Here is an 18,516-nt window from a genome sequence, read left to right as displayed (position 1 = left end):
TAAGAACTTGCCCTTGCAGATCCAAAGCCACCCACAGTCTGGACATAAGTCGTAAGCAGCTTCCACCCTATGAGTACACCACACAGTAGATGAACATCATTCTGTCCTGCACTTTATATGGGACCAGAACCACTTAATACAGAGAAGACAATGCACTTCAGTTGCAGTATGCTACCACAGGAGAATGGCAACAACCGCAGCATTTACTTTGAGCTAGCAGTCATCACTTAAAAATGACCACTTAGGCTGTGCCAGGCCTGAAAAATAAGTCTAGTATGTCTTAGTGTAGACGTTACCATGGCAATGGGTTACTCTACCTGAAAAGATAATTAAAGGCAAAATAATGACAGTATCATCAGCACTTTCTGCACTGTGGTTAGAATGTCAACAGCACATACATAGCACAGAGCTTGCCATTCCATACAACGGCAACATTGTATTTGGTGTTTTATCTTCAAGATAAGTCTTACTATGAAGAGCAGGCTGGTCCTGGACATCTTCCCTTCTCCTTCCTCAGTCTGAGTGCTGGGATCATAAGCACGACTACTGCACCTGCCATAACCACAGCTTTCTAACTACTTCGATCCTGGGGATGGCAGTGTTGGCAGGGTCTTGACTGGGCAGGCAGCTCTGTTTTCAGCTTGGGAAAATACAACTCTACCCAGAGAGCACGAGCCTCTATTTTCAGAAGCAAGAGGATAAAGGGAGACCAGGGGGTGAGGTCCTCAAGCAGCAGAGGACAGCAGATTCCAGGGGCCATGTTCCAGCTCTCCTGATGTTGTGCAGAAAGACAGCAGCTGGAAGGTGGGTCACAGTAACAACACTCCTATTCTGTAGCAAGGCTGTACCTTATCTTGATATTTTATCTAAACTGTAAAACCAAATACCAAAGATCGATTTATTTAATGCCATAAATTATGTGAGCTATTTAACCAAACAAATCAAAAGCATCTTTTTGATCCCACCTCAGTCACTAAGGCAGAAGTTTGGGGAGCTATAAGAATAACCAGCTCTGCTGACACCGTAAAACACTTTCACTGAAGGTCAAATTAAGATAAAACTGGTGGCCTACCATCAGAGAAGAAATAATGGTCAGAAAAACATCAGCTTCATTTGGTCTTTTAACTGACAGTTACACTAAGGAGTAGGGTTTTGCTCCTTAGACCTGTAGGCACTGAAGATATAAAGTGTTACATATAATGTACTTGTATAAAATATGCAAATCTAAATCTGTTGCAAACTTAAAAACATTTTAAAAGGTAAAATAATATAATGTATAAAATAAGCCAGTCCATTACAGTTAAGGACTATAGTTAACTATAGCTAAGAACTTATAATACAGGTATTAGGTGAACACTCCAGGTCAATAAGCACCCCAACCTGGGGACAAGCTGAACAGGCAGAACACAGGCAAGAGGTCCATGGCGATCTGCCCTACCACACACTGAGATTAGTGTGGGTGCCTGTGGCCAGTAAGGGCCTGGGTAATCCCCTCTACTGGCTTAAGGTCTCGGAGTCATGAAAGGACTGTTCTTTCCTGTCTAAGCCCTGGAGTAGAGGAAGTTAGGTAGAACTGACTGGACAGAATGAAGCTGAAGGATTGGTACAGCTTGTATTGTTTGGATTTGTAACACAAATCCTAGCAGTTTAAAAAAAAATAAGTAAATAAAAATCTAAAACACAACAACCGTTCATTTAATTATAAAATGGAAGCTTTCTGCATGTGCACAGTAATGGTACAAGGTGCTGAGCTTCCAAAACTAGAGCCAAAGGCTCACCATGAAGACAAACACTCAGTGAAGACAGGTCAGGTACTTGTCAGCCCTGGGCTTGGGGTGGATAAAGACAGAGAAAGCACACTGCTTTTAAGATGTACACAAGGAGACCAATGTATGCAGTACATATAAGAACATAGGACACCAATGTCTATGGATGGTGCTTGCACCATCCCAGAAGAAAGAGGAGTACCTGGAGTGGATGCCAGGTATGTGATGGCACCTGATCAGAGTCCAGGGTCACCATGGATGACAAGGCAGGGTAAGAGCTAAAGACAGGATAGGCCTTCTGAATCTCTTTCATACTAGAGACTGCTGAGTTTTAAACCTTTATTTAACACTAAGGGGTATGTGGGGCCCTTGAAGTTCAAGTTTACTAATTCTGTTGCCAGAATGCTAAACAGCTTTTTCAACACCTGGCTTCTTATCAAGAGGGCTTTTCGGTAGGTGTCTGGAGAGTCAGCAGGCTGAGGCGAAGACACAGATCCACACAGCTGCCTCTTTACACTCAGTTGCAGATATCTGAACACAGACTGAGCGGGAAGGGCTGCTGTACCACTTCACTCAGAAGCAATCAGCATAGGAAAATTCATTCACACAAAATAACCCCAGCATGCCAACCTATGAATTTCTACAAGTCAACGTGTGTCGGGCTCACTCTATAACCTGCAAATGATTAAACAAATGGTTCCCCACTTTTCTATAAGGCAGTCTCACAGTCTCAGATTTGCTATACAGGTGAAGGTGATCCTGAATGCCTTTATCTTCCTGCCTCTATCTTCCAAGCACTGGGATCACCGGCATGTGTTACCATGCCCACTCACAATTTCCTTTTTAAAAACTTTTGGTGGGAGGGAGAGAATAACTTTTTTTTCCTTTTTGTTTTTCCAGACAGAGTTTCTCTGCATAGCCCTGGCTGTTCTGGAACTTGCTCTATAGATCAGGCTGGAACTCAGAGATGTGCCTGCCTCTGCCACCTGAATGCTGGGATTAAAAGTGGGCACCACTACTGTCAGGCAACTTGTTTTATTTGTGTACATACACAAATAGGTCAGAGGGCAACCTTGGGTGTTCTTCCTCAGGAGCCATTCACTGTGGGCTTTTTGCTTGTGTTTTGACTTTTGAGACTGTTCTCACTAGCCTTAGTTAGCCTAGAACTTGCTATATAGACCAGGCTGGCCTCGAACTCAGAGATCCACCTGCCTCTGCCTCCTTAGTGCTGAGTAAAGGCTTTTGCACCCAAACTAGCCATTCACTTGATCACGAGACAGTCTCTCACTGGCCTGGATTTGCTTATTGGGCTAAACTGGCTAGACATTGAGCCCCAGCCTGTTCCTGTCTCCCTGTGTTAGAATTTGGGGCATGAACTACCAGGCCTGGCTTTCTCACCCAAGTCCTCATGCTGTAAAACAAACTGTACTGACTGAGCTACCATCTAGTGTAGCTTAGACTGGCCTTGAGCTGGAGATCCTCTTCCTTCCACCTCCTGAGTGAAGAGTGAAGTATAAATAAGCTATGCAGAGATAAGAAGCATAAATAAGTCATTTAACCTGTAGTTGCTGATAAGCTTTGAGAAGCCTAAACAAAGTGAAAGATTTCCTTTAGATGTGCAGGATCACATACACAGACCCTGGTGTGTTCACCAGCCTAGTGAATACCATGCTCATTTTAAACCTACCTACCTACCTACCTACCTACACACACACACACACACACACACACACACACACACACACACACACACACACACACACCCTGGTACATTAACCAGCCCGCTGAACGTTGTCTTCATTTTTAACCTTTTGCTAGCTCTACAGGGGACCAGGAGGAAGTTCAACATGTAGGGCAGACATGAGCAGGAGGGCATGAGTGCCTGCACACCCACCTTGACCGCCGCACTGTCCGGTAGGCACTGGGCAGGGAGTGCTTGGCTTTTGAGTGGGATCTAGACCTGGGCTTGGAAGACGAGTGGTACTTGGGGGAGCGGGACCTCGTTCGAGACCGTTTTTTGTGCTTCTTCTTCTTCTTTTCTCTTTCTTCTTCTCTTGGTGGATCTCTGCATCTGCTTGAAGACCTTTCTGGAGGCTTCACCTCTAACATGGGCAGAGTTCTGCCTCCAACCAGCAGAGGACAGGGCATGACACTGGTTTCCTGGAAATGTAAGGGAATATGCAGATGAAATCAGGAAATACAACACTTCAAATACAGATACCTCGGTGGTTATTTATTAAAATCCCCTGCTGGGTGTGGTGGATCACACTTGTGATCAAAGCATGAGGCTAAGATACCAGCTTGGGCTACAAAATTAATTCTAGGCTAGCCTAGTTTACAGTGAGATCCTGTCTCAAAAGACAGACAAATCTCTCTGGTCTTTCAGGAGAAATATAGTTTAACTGGTCATCAAATGTTACACATGGAAGATTTCTCATTTTGTGCCTGGAGGATTTAGTAGTAAGGTTTATGGGCCAGCCTCCCATACTGCCCCAGATGTCTGGGAACTCTGGAATGGGATGTGAACAGAAGAGGTATGCATGTGATTTTGTAGATCTGTAACTGTGGGAAGGAGGGCCCTGGCTTCCTGCATCACTCCAGTCCACTATGGCAGCTCATTAGCATCCCTACACATGATTCTTACAGAACTGTTAGCTCACAGTGAAAAGCTGGCCAGTGGGTTGAGCTGAGGCCAGATGGCTACCTGCAGTTGTCAGACAGGAGGGAGTTCTCTCAGCTTTTCCTTGAGCTCCCTGCTGCTTAGGCCACTATGCTCAACCACAGACAGGCTTATCATCATTAATACAATAGTCTTAGCTATTACATAGACTGCTTGAAAATTTAGTGTACTATTAATCTCTTCTTTTAGACAAGGTCTCACCTATGTATCCCTGGCTGGTCTGGAACTCACAGAGATATGCCTGGGTGCTGGGATTAAAGGCAAATCTCTGTAAATTCCAACATATCCATCCAATAATATTTTTCTATGTCAATGAGTACATTTTAAGAGATCACTTAAAAACCACACCTGGATATGTAAATCATCTCTAATGACCAATGGTGGGTGGAAGAGATGGTTTAGTGGTTAAGAGGGCTTGCTGTTTCTGCAGAGGACCCAAGTTCAATTGCTGGCACCCACATCAGACAGCTCACATCAGCCATACCTCAAGCTCCAAGGAATCTGATATCCTCTTCTGGACACCCCCACATACATCTAATGACCAATGGCACTGACAGACCAGCATGTAGAAAAGGACCATGTACATGTGAATGGTGGAATGCTACCCTGTGGACAAGTGCCCATCCTGAGGAGCTGGCTGAGTTAGGCTCTAACAGACCTAGTAGTACCACCTGTGATCTTATGGCATATCCTTTAGAGCCCGTAAGAACTCTTGCCCGTGTCTATGTGGCTAACTGGGTGAAATATGCCAACATTTGTGGGCAAAGCGCATATCAAGTTACTTAGCGAAGTCAAGGGCAGCCTGCCTTTCCCATGAAGTTTCTTGACAGTAACACATTTTGGGTATGACTATCGTTTATAAACTGTCAATTTATTACAAGTCTTTGTTTCAAAGCATTCAGACAGTTATCACCGTTTGCTTCTCACGCCCCCTTTCGGTTGAAGCAGCTCTGCTGAGATAATCTTCATGTGCACACACATCCATGGATAACAGGCCAAGGCTGACAGACAATGGAGCCACTCCAAGAGAAGGCACAGGCTGGGTCAGCACTGTGGTGCTGCCAGCAAGCAGATGACAAACGACCCACATTACAACATAGAGGCAATCTTGCAACTGCGACTTTTTTCTCCTATCTGCAGATACGGCTTTACATTATTTTTTTTATTTTCCTTCCTTCCTCCCTCCCTCCCTCCCTTCCTTCCAAGACAGGGTTTCTCTGTGTAGCCCTGGCTGTCCTGGAACTCACTCTGTCAACCAGGCTAGTCTTGAACTCAAGAGGTCCACCTGCTTCTGCCTCCTGAGTGCTGGGATTTAAATGTGCACCACCACTGCCCAGTGTTGGTTTTCCCTTTTCACTATGTGGGTCCCAGGGATCAAACTCATGCTTATTAGGGTTGGCAGCAAGCATCTCTACCTACTGAACCTTCTCATACTGTCTTGTCTAACCCTCACTCCCCTTCTGAGATAAAGTCTCATGTAGCACAGGCTGACTTTGAACTTGCCATTACCAAGTTTGACTCAGAACTTGTGGACCCGCTCCCTAGTGCTAGGATTATAAGGTGTACTAACATGTGTCAAAGACAAAAATCCAAGACCCTACACATTCCAAGCAAGCATTCTACCAACTGAGAGCTACATTACAGGTTTACAGATGTATCTTAATGAATCTCTTTGTTCATTGTACAAATGATAGTGAAACAATCAGAGATTCAATCAAGCCTCACCATCCCTACCCATGCAGGCCTGTTTAAGGTTTCTTTCCTTGCTGCCCATGTCTTCACATAGCTACAGAGCTCATGTTCTTGCACCCTTCCAGCACACCCCATGCCACAGTATCTCATGAATGCCCTCAGTTATGTGCACTTTATTCCTGTATTTCTGCAGGAACAGGCCTTGTGTGAGGGGCCAGAAGACAGTTCACCTCTGTGAAACTCTGGAAAATGGGGCCACAGTGCCTGAGTGGGATTGCTATGTTCTGCCACCTCCCTTGGAAGCTCATTCTGGTAAGGACAGAGCAGAGAGGTCAGCCTGAAGACAGGATCACTAAGAACATGCAAAGTAGACACAGAAGCAGCAGGTCTAGACATCCAGGAGGTGGAGAAGAGTCTTTAACTATAGACACATTGCAGACTCCAAAGGCTCTTACTTCAGAAGCTCGAGCCAGGCCCAGTGGCACACTCCCTTCCTGCCGCCTGCTGATCTGGACAGAGAACTCTCAATTGGCACCATGTCTGCTTGCATGCTGTTATGCTTCCTACCGTGACAATAATGAACTAAACCTTTGAACTGTATGTATGCCAGTCTCAATTAAATGTTTTCCTTTATAAGAGCTACTTAGGTCATGGTTGTCTCTTCATAGCAACAGAAACCCTAACCAAGCATAGTAAATATTTGGAGACACCTGGAGACAAGGTCTCGCTATGTGGCCCAGGCCTGTTTTCTAATTCAGGTATTCCATGGGCATGCCTGAGAAGTTATTTTTTTCCTAACTATTTTAACTTTTAAACCATGTACATATGTTTGTATCTGTATGTGGGTATGGTATGCAAGTGCAGATGCTTACAGAGCCCAGAAGAGGACATCAGATCCTCTGGAGCAGGCGTTAGTTAGTTACGGGCTGCTGTGAGTTGCCTGCTATGGGTCTGAGAATCAAAATCAGGCCCTCTAAAGCTATACGTACTTGCTCTTAAGTACCCCCACTCCCCAAATCAGAGTTTAGGATAAAATAAAGAAAAAGAGTGGCTATCGTTCTGCCTCAGCCTCCAAGTGTGACTACTGGTGTGAGCCACCATGCACAGGGGACATTAACAATTTATTTTGAGATTTGTTTTTTTTTAAATTTTATTTTATGTGTATAGGTGTTTTGCTTGTACATATGCACCATATGTGTGTCTGTGGGCGCTAGAAGAGGATGTCACCGCTCCTGAAAACTAGAGTTATGGATGGCTGTGAGCCACCCTGTAGGTAATGGGAATCAAATCTCTGGAAGAACAATTATTGCTCTTAACTGCTTGCTAATCTACCTCTCCAGCCTCCGAGAATGATTTTTAAATAAGCATTTTCAACTGCTCTTAAAACACCCTGAGTCACAACTTTTTTACAAGTGACTGTGGGTCTGCACTCCAGCTGTGTCACCCTTCAAACTTCAAGGCGTTTGTTACACTGCTAGTTTTCTTAGTTAGAAAACTATTATTTCTAAAATGTTCTTGAATTCCTCCATGAATTCCTAGATACCCATAAAATGTATTTTAACCCCTCCCTGCAAAAAACTCTTGAAAGTTACCTGCTATTGTGAGTCTAGAAGAAAACACCCAGGGTTAGGGATACAACTCAGGGCAGAGCACTTACCTGTTACACATTTGGCCTTGGTCTCCTTGACCAGGTCTAGGCAGGCATGACCAGAATTTCCACTGAATGACATGTTCCTGCCGCCAACAGCGTTTACTGAGGGTTTCTGGTGCTAGGTACTGTTTCACATCCCTCCACATGAGAGCCTCCCAAGGTACCATGTGACGGTCCTGTTCAAGGCCAACACTTAGGAGGGAGCTGCCTGGGTTCTCTATGACCTCTTGGTGTTGAGGATGAGCTTAGGGCCTCCCACACAGTAGTGCTCTACCACAGTTCAACATACCCAGAGAAGAGGAGCCCTCCTCCTCCAAGTACAGCACAATGCAGACACAGGAGCCGGCATTGAGATCTCTGTCCTAGTGTAAGCTCAACCACGCGCTATGATAACTGAAGCCCTGCATGGGCAGCCATGAGCTGAGCTTCCTGATCGGGATCTATGGCTGTGTTCTGAGACTGCAGCCTGCCTTTGCTGTGTTTACAGGTAATTGTCATGGCATCTCTTTCCACAGACTCAAAGCTGTTAGCAAAGCTGTGACTCTATGCTAGAGGCAGATGTCAGGCTGCTGGCATGGGACTTAGGCTGGGACTCCACGGCCAGAGCAACCCAGAACCAACTTTCATCCACTCCAAACCCAAGCATGCCACCAGGACTCCCTTCTTCTACATACCTCTACACTGAAAGCACTGTCCTCCAGTTTTCCCACTTCTGCTTCTGGAAGAGGGTTTTTTAAGTTTTGTAGAAACAGAGCCGCTTTCCTTTTACGTTCGGCCTGAAGCTGCTTCTCCTTTGATTCCTTGGACGCCTGGGCCAGCTTTTCCCGGGCAGCAGCAGCAAGACGGTCCTCCAGCTTTTGTTTTGCTAAAGAAAACAAGAAAGGCAGCGTCTACAACAAACAGTACTCTATTTCTAATTTTCATAGGCACCTTCTGGCCACACAACACTGCCATCTCAATACTAACCTCAGAGCAGGTAGACACCCGGGATAGACCAACATTGAGACAATAAACTTATGGCTTTTGGGGATGTACACTTTACTCTCACAAGCAGCAAGGCTGAAGGGGTTCTATAATGGTAGGGGTTGGTTGGGGCTGGAACCACAGAATGGCTCTCATACACAGGAGCCCCAAACACACCAAGTGTTTGGATGAATGATACCAGGTGGGAAATGTGTTAGCTCAGAGGGCATGGCAACATGTTCGGTTCACACACGCAGAGTGCAAACTCAAACACACAAGTGTAACTGTAAATGCACTGTGGGAGAACAAGTGTAGGTCCATGCCACGCTCTCCCCTGGACGACACTGGCTCCAAGAGCATCCTTTAATCAGTGTTGTATGGTCTGTTCATACACACCCAGAAAATGCTTTCCAAGATAACTAGTTAGAACAGGTAAAAGCACAAATGCATTTACTAAGTAACCACTGCACTGTGGAATGGGGCTTATTTTGGAGGTGCAGATGTCCCCAAAAATGCTGAGCAAACATTGTGCCAAAGTGCCAGTCTCATCCCCTGTCCCCCACATGCTGTTGGCCATGCTGTGACCCATGAAGAAGATGAGTTGGGGCTCAGAAATCAGCTCTGGCAGGCATCATCTTCAAGGGCTGATGGTTCTGCTGAGAGATAATCCAACAAAAGGGCCTCTCCCAGTTTGGTGCATTAACTGGAGCTGGGAGTCCAGGCCTGGTGTCTCACCCCGGGGCTGTCGTCCAAGTACAAAGTGTGTCTCCATTAGAGCTGCCCGCTTAGCGCATTAGGCCGCTCTGAGTACAGATTGCCAAGGGCACTGCATCAAGCTGAGGAGTGCACAGTGCCACACAGCACTGCACAGGGGCTTTCAGAGCGCTCCTGCATAGCTCCAGGCTTTGCTTCACCGTTTTAGAATTTCTGCCTTAGCACATAAATCTTATGTTTGTCTTCTTTCTTTTAAGAACTTAAAAAGCTATCGACAAACCTTGCTTTGCTTCTAGCTCCTCCTGCGTGAGCTGGGGCTTCTTCTCTTCCACAACCACACAGGGTGGGGCTGCGGCTGGGCTGGGGTTGGCCACGCTGCTTGTGTTTTCCTGGCATTCTCTGCTTTCTTCATCTTCTTCACTATCATCGTCCAGCTTGACTCGGTTTTTTTCCAGAGGAAGTAGGTCATTTTCTTTGGCCTTGATAGCAAAGCTTATTGGAGCAAATGAAGCTGTTGGGAAAGGTGAGAAGTGGGACACATTTTTAGGCACCAGAGGCAGAATGTGCAGACCCTGTCATAGGCACTACCACTTACAAGAGAGATGGCTGACAGGCTGATGGCATCTGCAGTGAAGGCACAGCCTGACAGTTTAAATGCTCTTGGCAAGGCATCAGACTTGCGAGTGTGTTTGAACCATGCTTAGCATGGGCAGCAGAGTGGTGGTGCCATGGTAGACACACACCTGCTGGACACAGAGCAGTCAACTTTAGTCTTAAATGGTCGATTTTTGTCCTTTTTGTAAACTTTTAAACATCTCTCCTTCCTTCCGTGTGTGCTTGAAAGTGTGTTATGTGTGCCTGTCAAGGGTAGAGGACAAGTGGGAATCAGCTCTCTCATGCCACATGGATTGTGGGCATTAAACTCAGGTAGGCAGAATAGCTAGCAAGTGCCTTTACCCACTGAGCCATCTTGCTAGCCTGCCGTTTTTCTTAAAAAAAATTTTTTTAAAGGAATCTGGCATGTAGCTGAATTGGTATGAGTAAGCATGTGACATGGTTCCACTAAGAAACAGTTCCTAGAAAACCTCCAACTACATTAAAAAACAAAACAAAATAAAACAACAACAACCACCTTCATGCAAAAATCCAAACCAAAACAAACATACAATTCATTCCTTTATTCAGTGAACATGATAAGCACCCTGTCACAAACATTTCAAGGTCTAACAAAAATTTAGTGATATACCTCCAGCCCCTAAGAGAAATGTGAAGGTCTTAAAGGAGAAAGTCTTCCTGTTCTATTTGCTCATTGACACTGAGCCTCTCTGTCACTCACTATGCTGAGTGACTCCAAACAGCCACCCAGATGCAGTCAGAAGCTACAGCCTTCATTCATGACAGGCATCAAGAACCTACACTGAGGGGCCATCTCTGGTGCACTGAAAACAGCTGCCTCTAAATGATGTGGGCTGTGGGAAACACAGATTCGAACAGGATGTGACTTACTGCAGTACCCGGCCTCCAAGCTTCTCAGGCAGGCCGCTTGGCCATCTACTGGATGGAGGGTCTCATTGCCTTACTGCTCTATGTTCCACACCCCTGTGTGGGCTGAAGAGAATTTACACCTGTGACATACACCTCATTTACTAGCTAGGAGCCAGGAGAACAGGCTTTCACATCAGACCTGGTAAGCAGCAGAACACTTTAAGCTGCTGCGGTGTTGTAATGCAGATTGGGTACTAACCAAAGGCCTCATCTTTCACAGTACAGCCAAGATGTCTATGCTAATGACATGATGATGAAGATCTGCTGCAGCAAATTCTGCATGGACTCTAAGACAGGGATGGAGATACAGAACAACGCAGCCCCAGAGCCAACTGCTGAAGGCGGCATTGAGTACTTGGTGAAGTGATATGGGTGACTGTGCCATGTGCTGCTTTTGTACATGTCTTAAGGCTCAATAAGAAAACTAAAGATTGCCAGGCAGTGGCACTCTGGGGGCAGAGGCCAGCCTAGTCTACAGAGTGAGTTCCAAAACAGCCAAGGCTACACAGAGAAACCCTGTCTCAAAAAACAAACAAACAAACAAACAAACAACCCCCCAAACAAAACAACAAGGAAAGCTAAATTGAACAAAACAAATCATTTACTGCCTATAGCAATATGGTCTCTTTAATAAGCAGAGGGTCAAGGACATTTTAAAAAGTGCAAACACATAAAATGTTAATGGACTCACAAAGAAAGACTAAAAATACAAGATGATTTAAAAACCACCTGTACTGTTTCCAGATAAGGGAACAGATGAGCAGATCATAACAACAAAAGTAAGTGAGCAGTTTGCCACTCAGTCTAGAGAGGCATTTACAGCTGGACATAGAGCCAAAGCACCATTACCCCACATACAAGGAGCCTAATTAAAGAGCCATTTAACCCATGTGTCTAGGTGTCCTGCCTCACTTAGTGTTGAAGATGAGATTATCAAGTGCCTCATGCCCCACAGCACTGATGAGAACCAAGAGGAAGCTTCTCCAGGCTAAGTCAGCCCAGCCAAAGGCCCTGGAAATTCTTCTGGAATATTCTGATTACACAATCTGCACACCACAGCTTGCACTACCACTGATCCTAAGCTCTTTCTCTAGGTCCATACCGTGTGTAAGCCAGCTACATCTGTCCTTCTGCATTCTGCACTGTGCTCAATCAGGCTAAGATGGACATCCTTGCCTGCTGCCTGCAGGATCCATTCCTTCTGGTGCATATGACCCTCAAGGATGGGTCCAGCAGTGCCTCCTTGAGGCACACCCATGCCTCACACCTTCTTTTCCACTTCTGGATAATAGCTGCATGTGTGTTTACACACACACACACACACACACACACACACACACACACACACACACACACTTACTTTGAGATGATCTCTTAGCTACGTGGCCCGGGTTGGTCTTAAACTCCTGAGCCCAAAGGATTCCCCTGCCTCAATCTCCTGAGTAGGTGGGAATACAGCTGCCTAATTAGTTATTATTATTACGAATTATTATGTTGTTCTTGTGGTGCATTCATGTGTGTGCAAGTGAGTACACCTGTGTGAGTTTCTCCATTTTGTTTTTTTGAGACAAGATTTCTCACTGAAATTCGTATTTACCAATGGCTAGTCTGGCTGGCCAGTGAGCTCAGGGAATCCTCAACCCACATGCTAAGGTTACAGCCAACCCTGACTTTTTAGTAGGTGCTAGGGAGAGGACCTGAGGTCTTCATCCTTGCATAAGTTCTTTACCCACAGAGCTATCTCCTTAGTCCTGAGACTAAAAAAAAAATAAAATAAAATAAAAATTTTGTACAATTTTGTTTTAGATTTATTTATTTTATATGCATGAATGTTTTACCTGCACATATGTATGTGTAGCATGTGCATAACTGGATTCCCTAGGACTGGAGTTATGGATGGCTGTGAACCACTATGTAGGTTCTGGAAAATCAAACCAGGCCCTCTGCTCTCCAGCCCCATCACCTTGTTTAGAACAAACTATGGCACACTACACTAGCCCAGAAAGGCTTTTCCTATAGTAAGGTCATTGACCCTTTATCTTCCAACTTACTGTCATTTGCCTTCTAACTTTATTCTGGCTCTGCTCCCTAGATCTGTAAGCCTGATTTCTGGTGTCAACTCTCTGACTCTAAGATTATATATGTTAACACTTCCCTTTCCTCTTTGCTCCTCCCTCTTCCTCTCTTACAGGGTCTCAGGTAGGCTCACAAAGCTGGTCTTGAGCTTCAGATCCTTCTGTTGCCTTTACCTTCCCTGGCACTACCCACACACACACTGCATTTAGACACTGAACTTCTAGAATCACTGCTTTTGATACCTAAGTCTTATTAACTCCTTAAAAATGAAGGGGGCTTGCAAGATGGCTCAGTGGGCAGGGAGCTTGCTGCGAGGTTGGACAACCCCGAGTTTGACACACATGGTAGAGGAAGAGTCAGAGTGGAGCTTGCCCTTCCAACTTCAGTTCTCATGACACTACTGAAGTTTCAGAAGCAGCAACACTTTCTCAGTGCCTACGGAGACAAGACCCCAAAAGTCTGCTTGCAGACAGGTGATGGTAAGGCCATACCAGGGCCCTGGAACAAGACCACTGCTCATTCCTGTCACCACTTTAGTACACAATTGGAATCCATTTAATATTTAGCATCATGCTTCTAAGTGCTGAGGTCTATAGATCGCTGAGCTCTGAGAGCTTCTTAATTCTGCCTCCCATAAGTCCTGGAGAAGCTTTACGGACAGAGACGGTCTACTTCTCAAGGGCAAATTAAGCCAACCTCTAATTGGTTTTGGCCTCTTGCCTGGTTCTAGAGGCTGTTCACCAACCAGTATTTCAAAAACTCTGCCAGACTAAAAATCTGTCAGTTTTCCTTTCTTTCTCTTTTCTTGAAATGATTTTGGCAATTTATATTTCTTTGAAATAGTATTTTTCAGTGACTTGAGTTCATTTCCATTTAAGGTTATGTACATGCTATCCTTGTGTATTTTTAAAAAAGATTTACAACTTTAGGTTTGTATCTGCATTCTTTTTCTCTTGAGCACAGACAACATTTTACTTGTCTTTTAAAAAAAATCACTTTCTCAATAATTTTTCCTTTAATGTTTTTATTCCTTTGTTTCTATTTTCCTTTTAAGCATCTTATCAATTTTTAAGAGGGTCCCACTATCAGGAAGCTTGGATTTCAAATCCTGCCTCAGCTTCTGTGCTACTGGCTGAGCCTCGATCCAAAAGTCCAGCTCTTTGCCTCTCTGCCCCAGCCCCTCCCACCATGCCAAGGACTGAACATGGCTAGGCCATACTGTACTGTGCCCCAGTTCACTTCCTAGTTCTCCTAGTTTCTTGAATTCAATGTCCATTTAAATTTTTTTTGTTTACCACAATAAACAGATAATGCCATTGTCTTTTTTGAAATAGCAACTTATTGCATTTTCACCCCCAGCAGTGTAGGGAATAGAATCCAGGGAAGTGCTCTACTTCTGAACTATGCCCTAACCCGTAATGATCCTTAGATGCTCTTCTCACTGCCTTGACTTCTGTGGACTCAGGACTTTGGGGTGCTGACACGCCTACAGGTCTTCCTGTTCTGGCATTCAAATGTACAGAGAAAGGATACACCGACCTGCAGGTCTTCCTGTTCTGGCATTCAAATGTACAGAGAAATGATACACCGACCTGCTTTCTCTCCTCTTCAGAGAAAAGCCTGGCTGTTTCTGCTTGGATGAACTTCTCCTACATCTTTCCCTTCCTTTGAGATTTCTGAGAACTTCCCAGGCTGTCTTCTAGTCAGTTTGACCCTGGTGATTTCATTATGCTTAACCCAGCAGCATTTCTGAGCAGTCTTCTGAAGCTGTCAGATTATCAGTAGCCTGTATTTTATAACACCCTCAATTTTTTTGAACATAAAGACTTAAGGATCTGTTCTGACTCTTAGGGCTAGCGGCTCAGTTGTTGTCTTCTGATTCTCAGTTCCTCAGTAGGGCTGTACTCTTCTGTCCTGAACCTGAGAGAAGGCCCATCATATCTCTTCTAGGTCCCTGGCTTCTTCTACCAGGGTGGGCAGGCTGGAGCGGCAACTGGGCCTGGAGCTCCTTTCTCTGTGTCTGCACCACCCCAGGCAAGACCAGTCTAGACGGTGCCACCTGTGGATGTACGCTAGCCTGTCCCAGCCTTCCAGCTTCTCCTTGCTGGCAGTGGCTGCCCTGGGATCAATGTCCTCAGACATGTCTCTCCCCCTTAGAAGTAAGTCCCAGGGGGCCATCTCAAATGGCTTCTAGTGCAAAAGCTGCTGCTCTGCTCTGCTTGTGCCTCTGCTTATTTCATCAAGAGCAGGAAGCAGCCAGTCACCTGACTTTCTAAACAGTACTTTCCTAGTGATAGCCAGATTATTGTGAGTCCTCACCCCACCCAGAAGGCCACTCTAGGTCAGGCAGGAGACTGCTGCCTGTGTCTGTCGCTACTCTTCTACTCTGGAGCTGTAGGCTCATGCTTCTACTACTGCTACTCTTATACTAGCCACTGGGCTACCAAAGGCCCCCAACTGTCCCTCTGTCTTAATCTCAAAAACCTAATGCTAAATAAAGCATTCCCCAGTAAGCACAGGCCTCAAGGAAAGCAAAGTCCCAGGTTCTGGGCAGTACACCTCTCCAGACTGAATCACTAGAGATACCTGTCACCATAGCAAAGCAGGGACCTCGCTTGTCTCTGAACACCCAACACAACACCCTTTCCTGCAATCCCTTTTCTAGCAGGCGGAAGTAACAGCTTCTTCACATTCTACCACAGAGCTCTGCTAACCAGCCTGAGGTAGGCTTTCCTCTGTCTTCTCTATTGTACCAGTCACTTACACACACCTGTCCTGCCAGATTACATCGTGTAGTCGGGGACAGGGCAAGGAGACCAAATGTGAGTACAGCACTGCCTGACATGGGTGATCAAGGGAGCGAGCCACTTGGACAAAGAAAGCCAATCTCATCACAGTAGAAAGCACTGGCTCCGGTGAGCCAGGGAGGCAGTCCCCAGTACCACAAATAACTGAACAGCTTCAAAGGTCTGGGGAAGGATGAAATATTATTGGAAAATTTATAAACACGTCTACTAAATGGCTCAAAATAGACCAAAAGCTGGTGGGTATTTGGATTAGTTTGCGTCTACAGGGTTCCAAACACCATGTTTGGAAGCAGGACAAGGTGAGCATGCCTGAATATAGCAGCTCAAGAAGCCAAGCCCAAGGAGCCTCCATGGCTGAGGTACCTAGTCCTGTCCCTCAGGAGGGAAGCCCATGAGGCCTAGGCTTCACCTGGACAGCGCACCTTTTACCAGCTTCCCGTCCACGGTGCTCTTGCTGGACCCAGCCTCCTTCTTCCCGCTGCCTCTTCCCCCAGTCTCCGCCATACCCTCAGGAGTGCCGTCCTCCCCGGCTTCATTTGACTCTTCAGCAGCGGTTTCTGTGGAAGCCTCTTCAGCTGTTGATGCTATCTGGAAAGAGAGACATCACTATGCACTGTTACATGACAATTATGCAGGTTTGTCAGTATATTCCACAGTATATGCCTATAATCCCAGCACTCAGGAGTTCAAGAGCATCCTGGCCAAAGGGAGTGTGAGGCCAGTCTGGTCTGCATGAGTCACTCCAAAACAAAAACAAATAAACAAACAAAGCACACACACAAACATCAAAACAATCTCCCAAACCACCTGAAATAGTATTTCCACATCTCAAACTCTGACCTGAAGTTTTCATGTATGAATGTGTTTTATTTTTACTGGGGACTGGACCCAGGGCCTCTGCTATGCTAGGCAAGTGTTCTGCCACTGAGCTGCATCCCCAATCCCACTTGTTTGGGTTTTTTGTTGTTGTTGTTTTTTTTTTTTAGGATAGGGTTTCTCTGTGTAGCTTTGTAGACCAGGCTGGCCTTGATCTCACAGAGATCCACCCACCTGCCTTTGCCTCTGAGTACTGGGATTAAAGGCATGTACCACCACCAGCCAACTCCACTTGTATTTTTCTAAAAGGTTAAAAAAGAAGTACCTTTTCCTTGGAGTCTGGTTAGTGAGAATACCTTCAGAATAGAATCCCCCATTGACTACAGGTGTGTGAGCAGCTTGAGTTTCCACAATCATCTCTGGCAGAGTAAGCTCAAGGGGGTCAGGACAAAATACTCCCAGTACAAGAGAACTGTGCGAGGGACTGTGCACTGTGGCAGCCGGGGTCCAGCTCTACCCCTGGAGGGCATATGCACCATGAGCTGCATTACACAGTAGTCAAAGTAAGCTGGACACAGTGGCACATCTGCAACCCTAGCACTTGGGAGGTAGAAGCAGGAGGATCAAGAACTGAAGGCTAGCTTGGGCTACATGAGACCATGTCTTAACTCCCCTCCCCAGTATTGTAAAAAAAAAAAAAAAAGCCTCTACTGCTTGAAGCAAGTGTTTTTTGTTTGGGACATGCTAGGACACAAGTGGTCACCAAGGCACGAGTGAGTGGGTGCTTCAAAATATCTAAGACAGCTCTGAAGGGAAAGGTTTGACAAAGTGTAGACTTGAGAACAAACAGGAAGTGACGTCTGCACCCGTCGTTAGAGCTCGTTTCATGCCTTCCCCACCTTCAGTGAATACCTGTGTGATACTGCCTCCTTCCTTCTGCAGGAAGAACTGCTTCTTAAACTCATAGTAGGGGTTGTACTGATGCCAGGGCTGAAGGAACTCAAACCTGTGAAGGGAGAAGGATTCAGTGTGACCCACATGCAGGCTTCAGTGGTTCCCACGTGGCCTGCACTGTCCTGAACATAGAGACAGTGGCCATCCAACGCCTTATAGATTGCACATGGTTTCAGTCCTGCTCTATCCACTGACATGTGATTCAGGCAGAGGGCTAACCTGCCCTCCAGGTCACATCATCACAGATGAAAATTCGGTCCATGTTTTATGGATGCTGTTGGGAGATAGGGAATAAGGACCCTTGAGAAGTGTGAATTCCAGTCTTATAAGCACCTATGTTTTTACTGCACAATAAAAACAAAAACCGTCTCCAACTCTAAGTAATTTAATGATGAACAAAAATACATCTATCTAGAGATACTCCAGGGAAAATGAAAGCACAAAGGAATAGTGACAGGATTTAAAGAATGCTAAATGAAAACCCCAAATCTCATCTACATGACATGCTTAAACTCTTTTGAATTTTTTACATGTGGGAGCTTAAGCTCAGAAACTCATAGATGCCAGGTAAACACTGGCACTGAACCACACCCCAGACCAATACTCAAACCCTTTTTACCTTACCTCTGATCATTCTTGGCTCGAACACTTGTCTCAAATTTAAGGCCGTTCCTGGCGACGTACTCTGCCAGCTTGTCGATCACAGGCTGGATGTCAGGGGGCGGGGGTATGATGGCCACAGGAGCAAGCGCACTGTGGAGAAGAGCTGGTGAGCAACCCTGAACTCAGCATGGCTGGAGTCTGGCAATGGCAGCTGGAGGGTCCTGTGGGGCTCAGTCATGTAAGAGGTAG

General features: G+C 45.6%; 1 protein-coding gene across 7 annotated transcripts in view; it reads right to left on the bottom strand.

The window, feature by feature from the left end:
• Positions 1 to 18,516, bottom strand: part of Sfswap (splicing factor SWAP) — a 72,628-nt gene that overhangs the window by 12,982 nt on the left and 41,130 nt on the right. For 5 of the 7 annotated variants that reach the window (XM_051205018.1, XM_051205013.1, XM_051205016.1 and 2 more), the window contains 6 exons: positions 18,289 to 18,417; positions 17,623 to 17,716; positions 16,317 to 16,482; positions 9,747 to 9,977; positions 8,464 to 8,654; positions 3,661 to 3,926 (listed from right to left, as the gene is read on the bottom strand). In XM_051205018.1, the coding sequence (XP_051060975.1) occupies positions 3,661 to 3,926; positions 8,464 to 8,654; positions 9,747 to 9,977; positions 16,317 to 16,482; positions 17,623 to 17,716; positions 18,289 to 18,417 (1,077 nt within the window). The remainder of the gene's footprint in view (positions 1 to 3,660; positions 3,927 to 8,463; positions 8,655 to 9,746; positions 9,978 to 16,316; positions 16,483 to 17,622; positions 17,717 to 18,288; positions 18,418 to 18,516) is intronic. The other 2 variants (XM_051205015.1, XM_051205017.1) reach the window with 1 other exon arrangement.

This window comes from Phodopus roborovskii, unplaced genomic scaffold (genome assembly GCF_943737965.1).
Source record: "Phodopus roborovskii unplaced genomic scaffold, PHOROB, whole genome shotgun sequence".
Taxonomy (NCBI): domain Eukaryota; kingdom Metazoa; phylum Chordata; class Mammalia; order Rodentia; family Cricetidae; genus Phodopus; species Phodopus roborovskii.
Note: the sequence above shows the minus strand (reverse complement) of the source record. Positions and strands in the feature narration are given on the sequence as shown.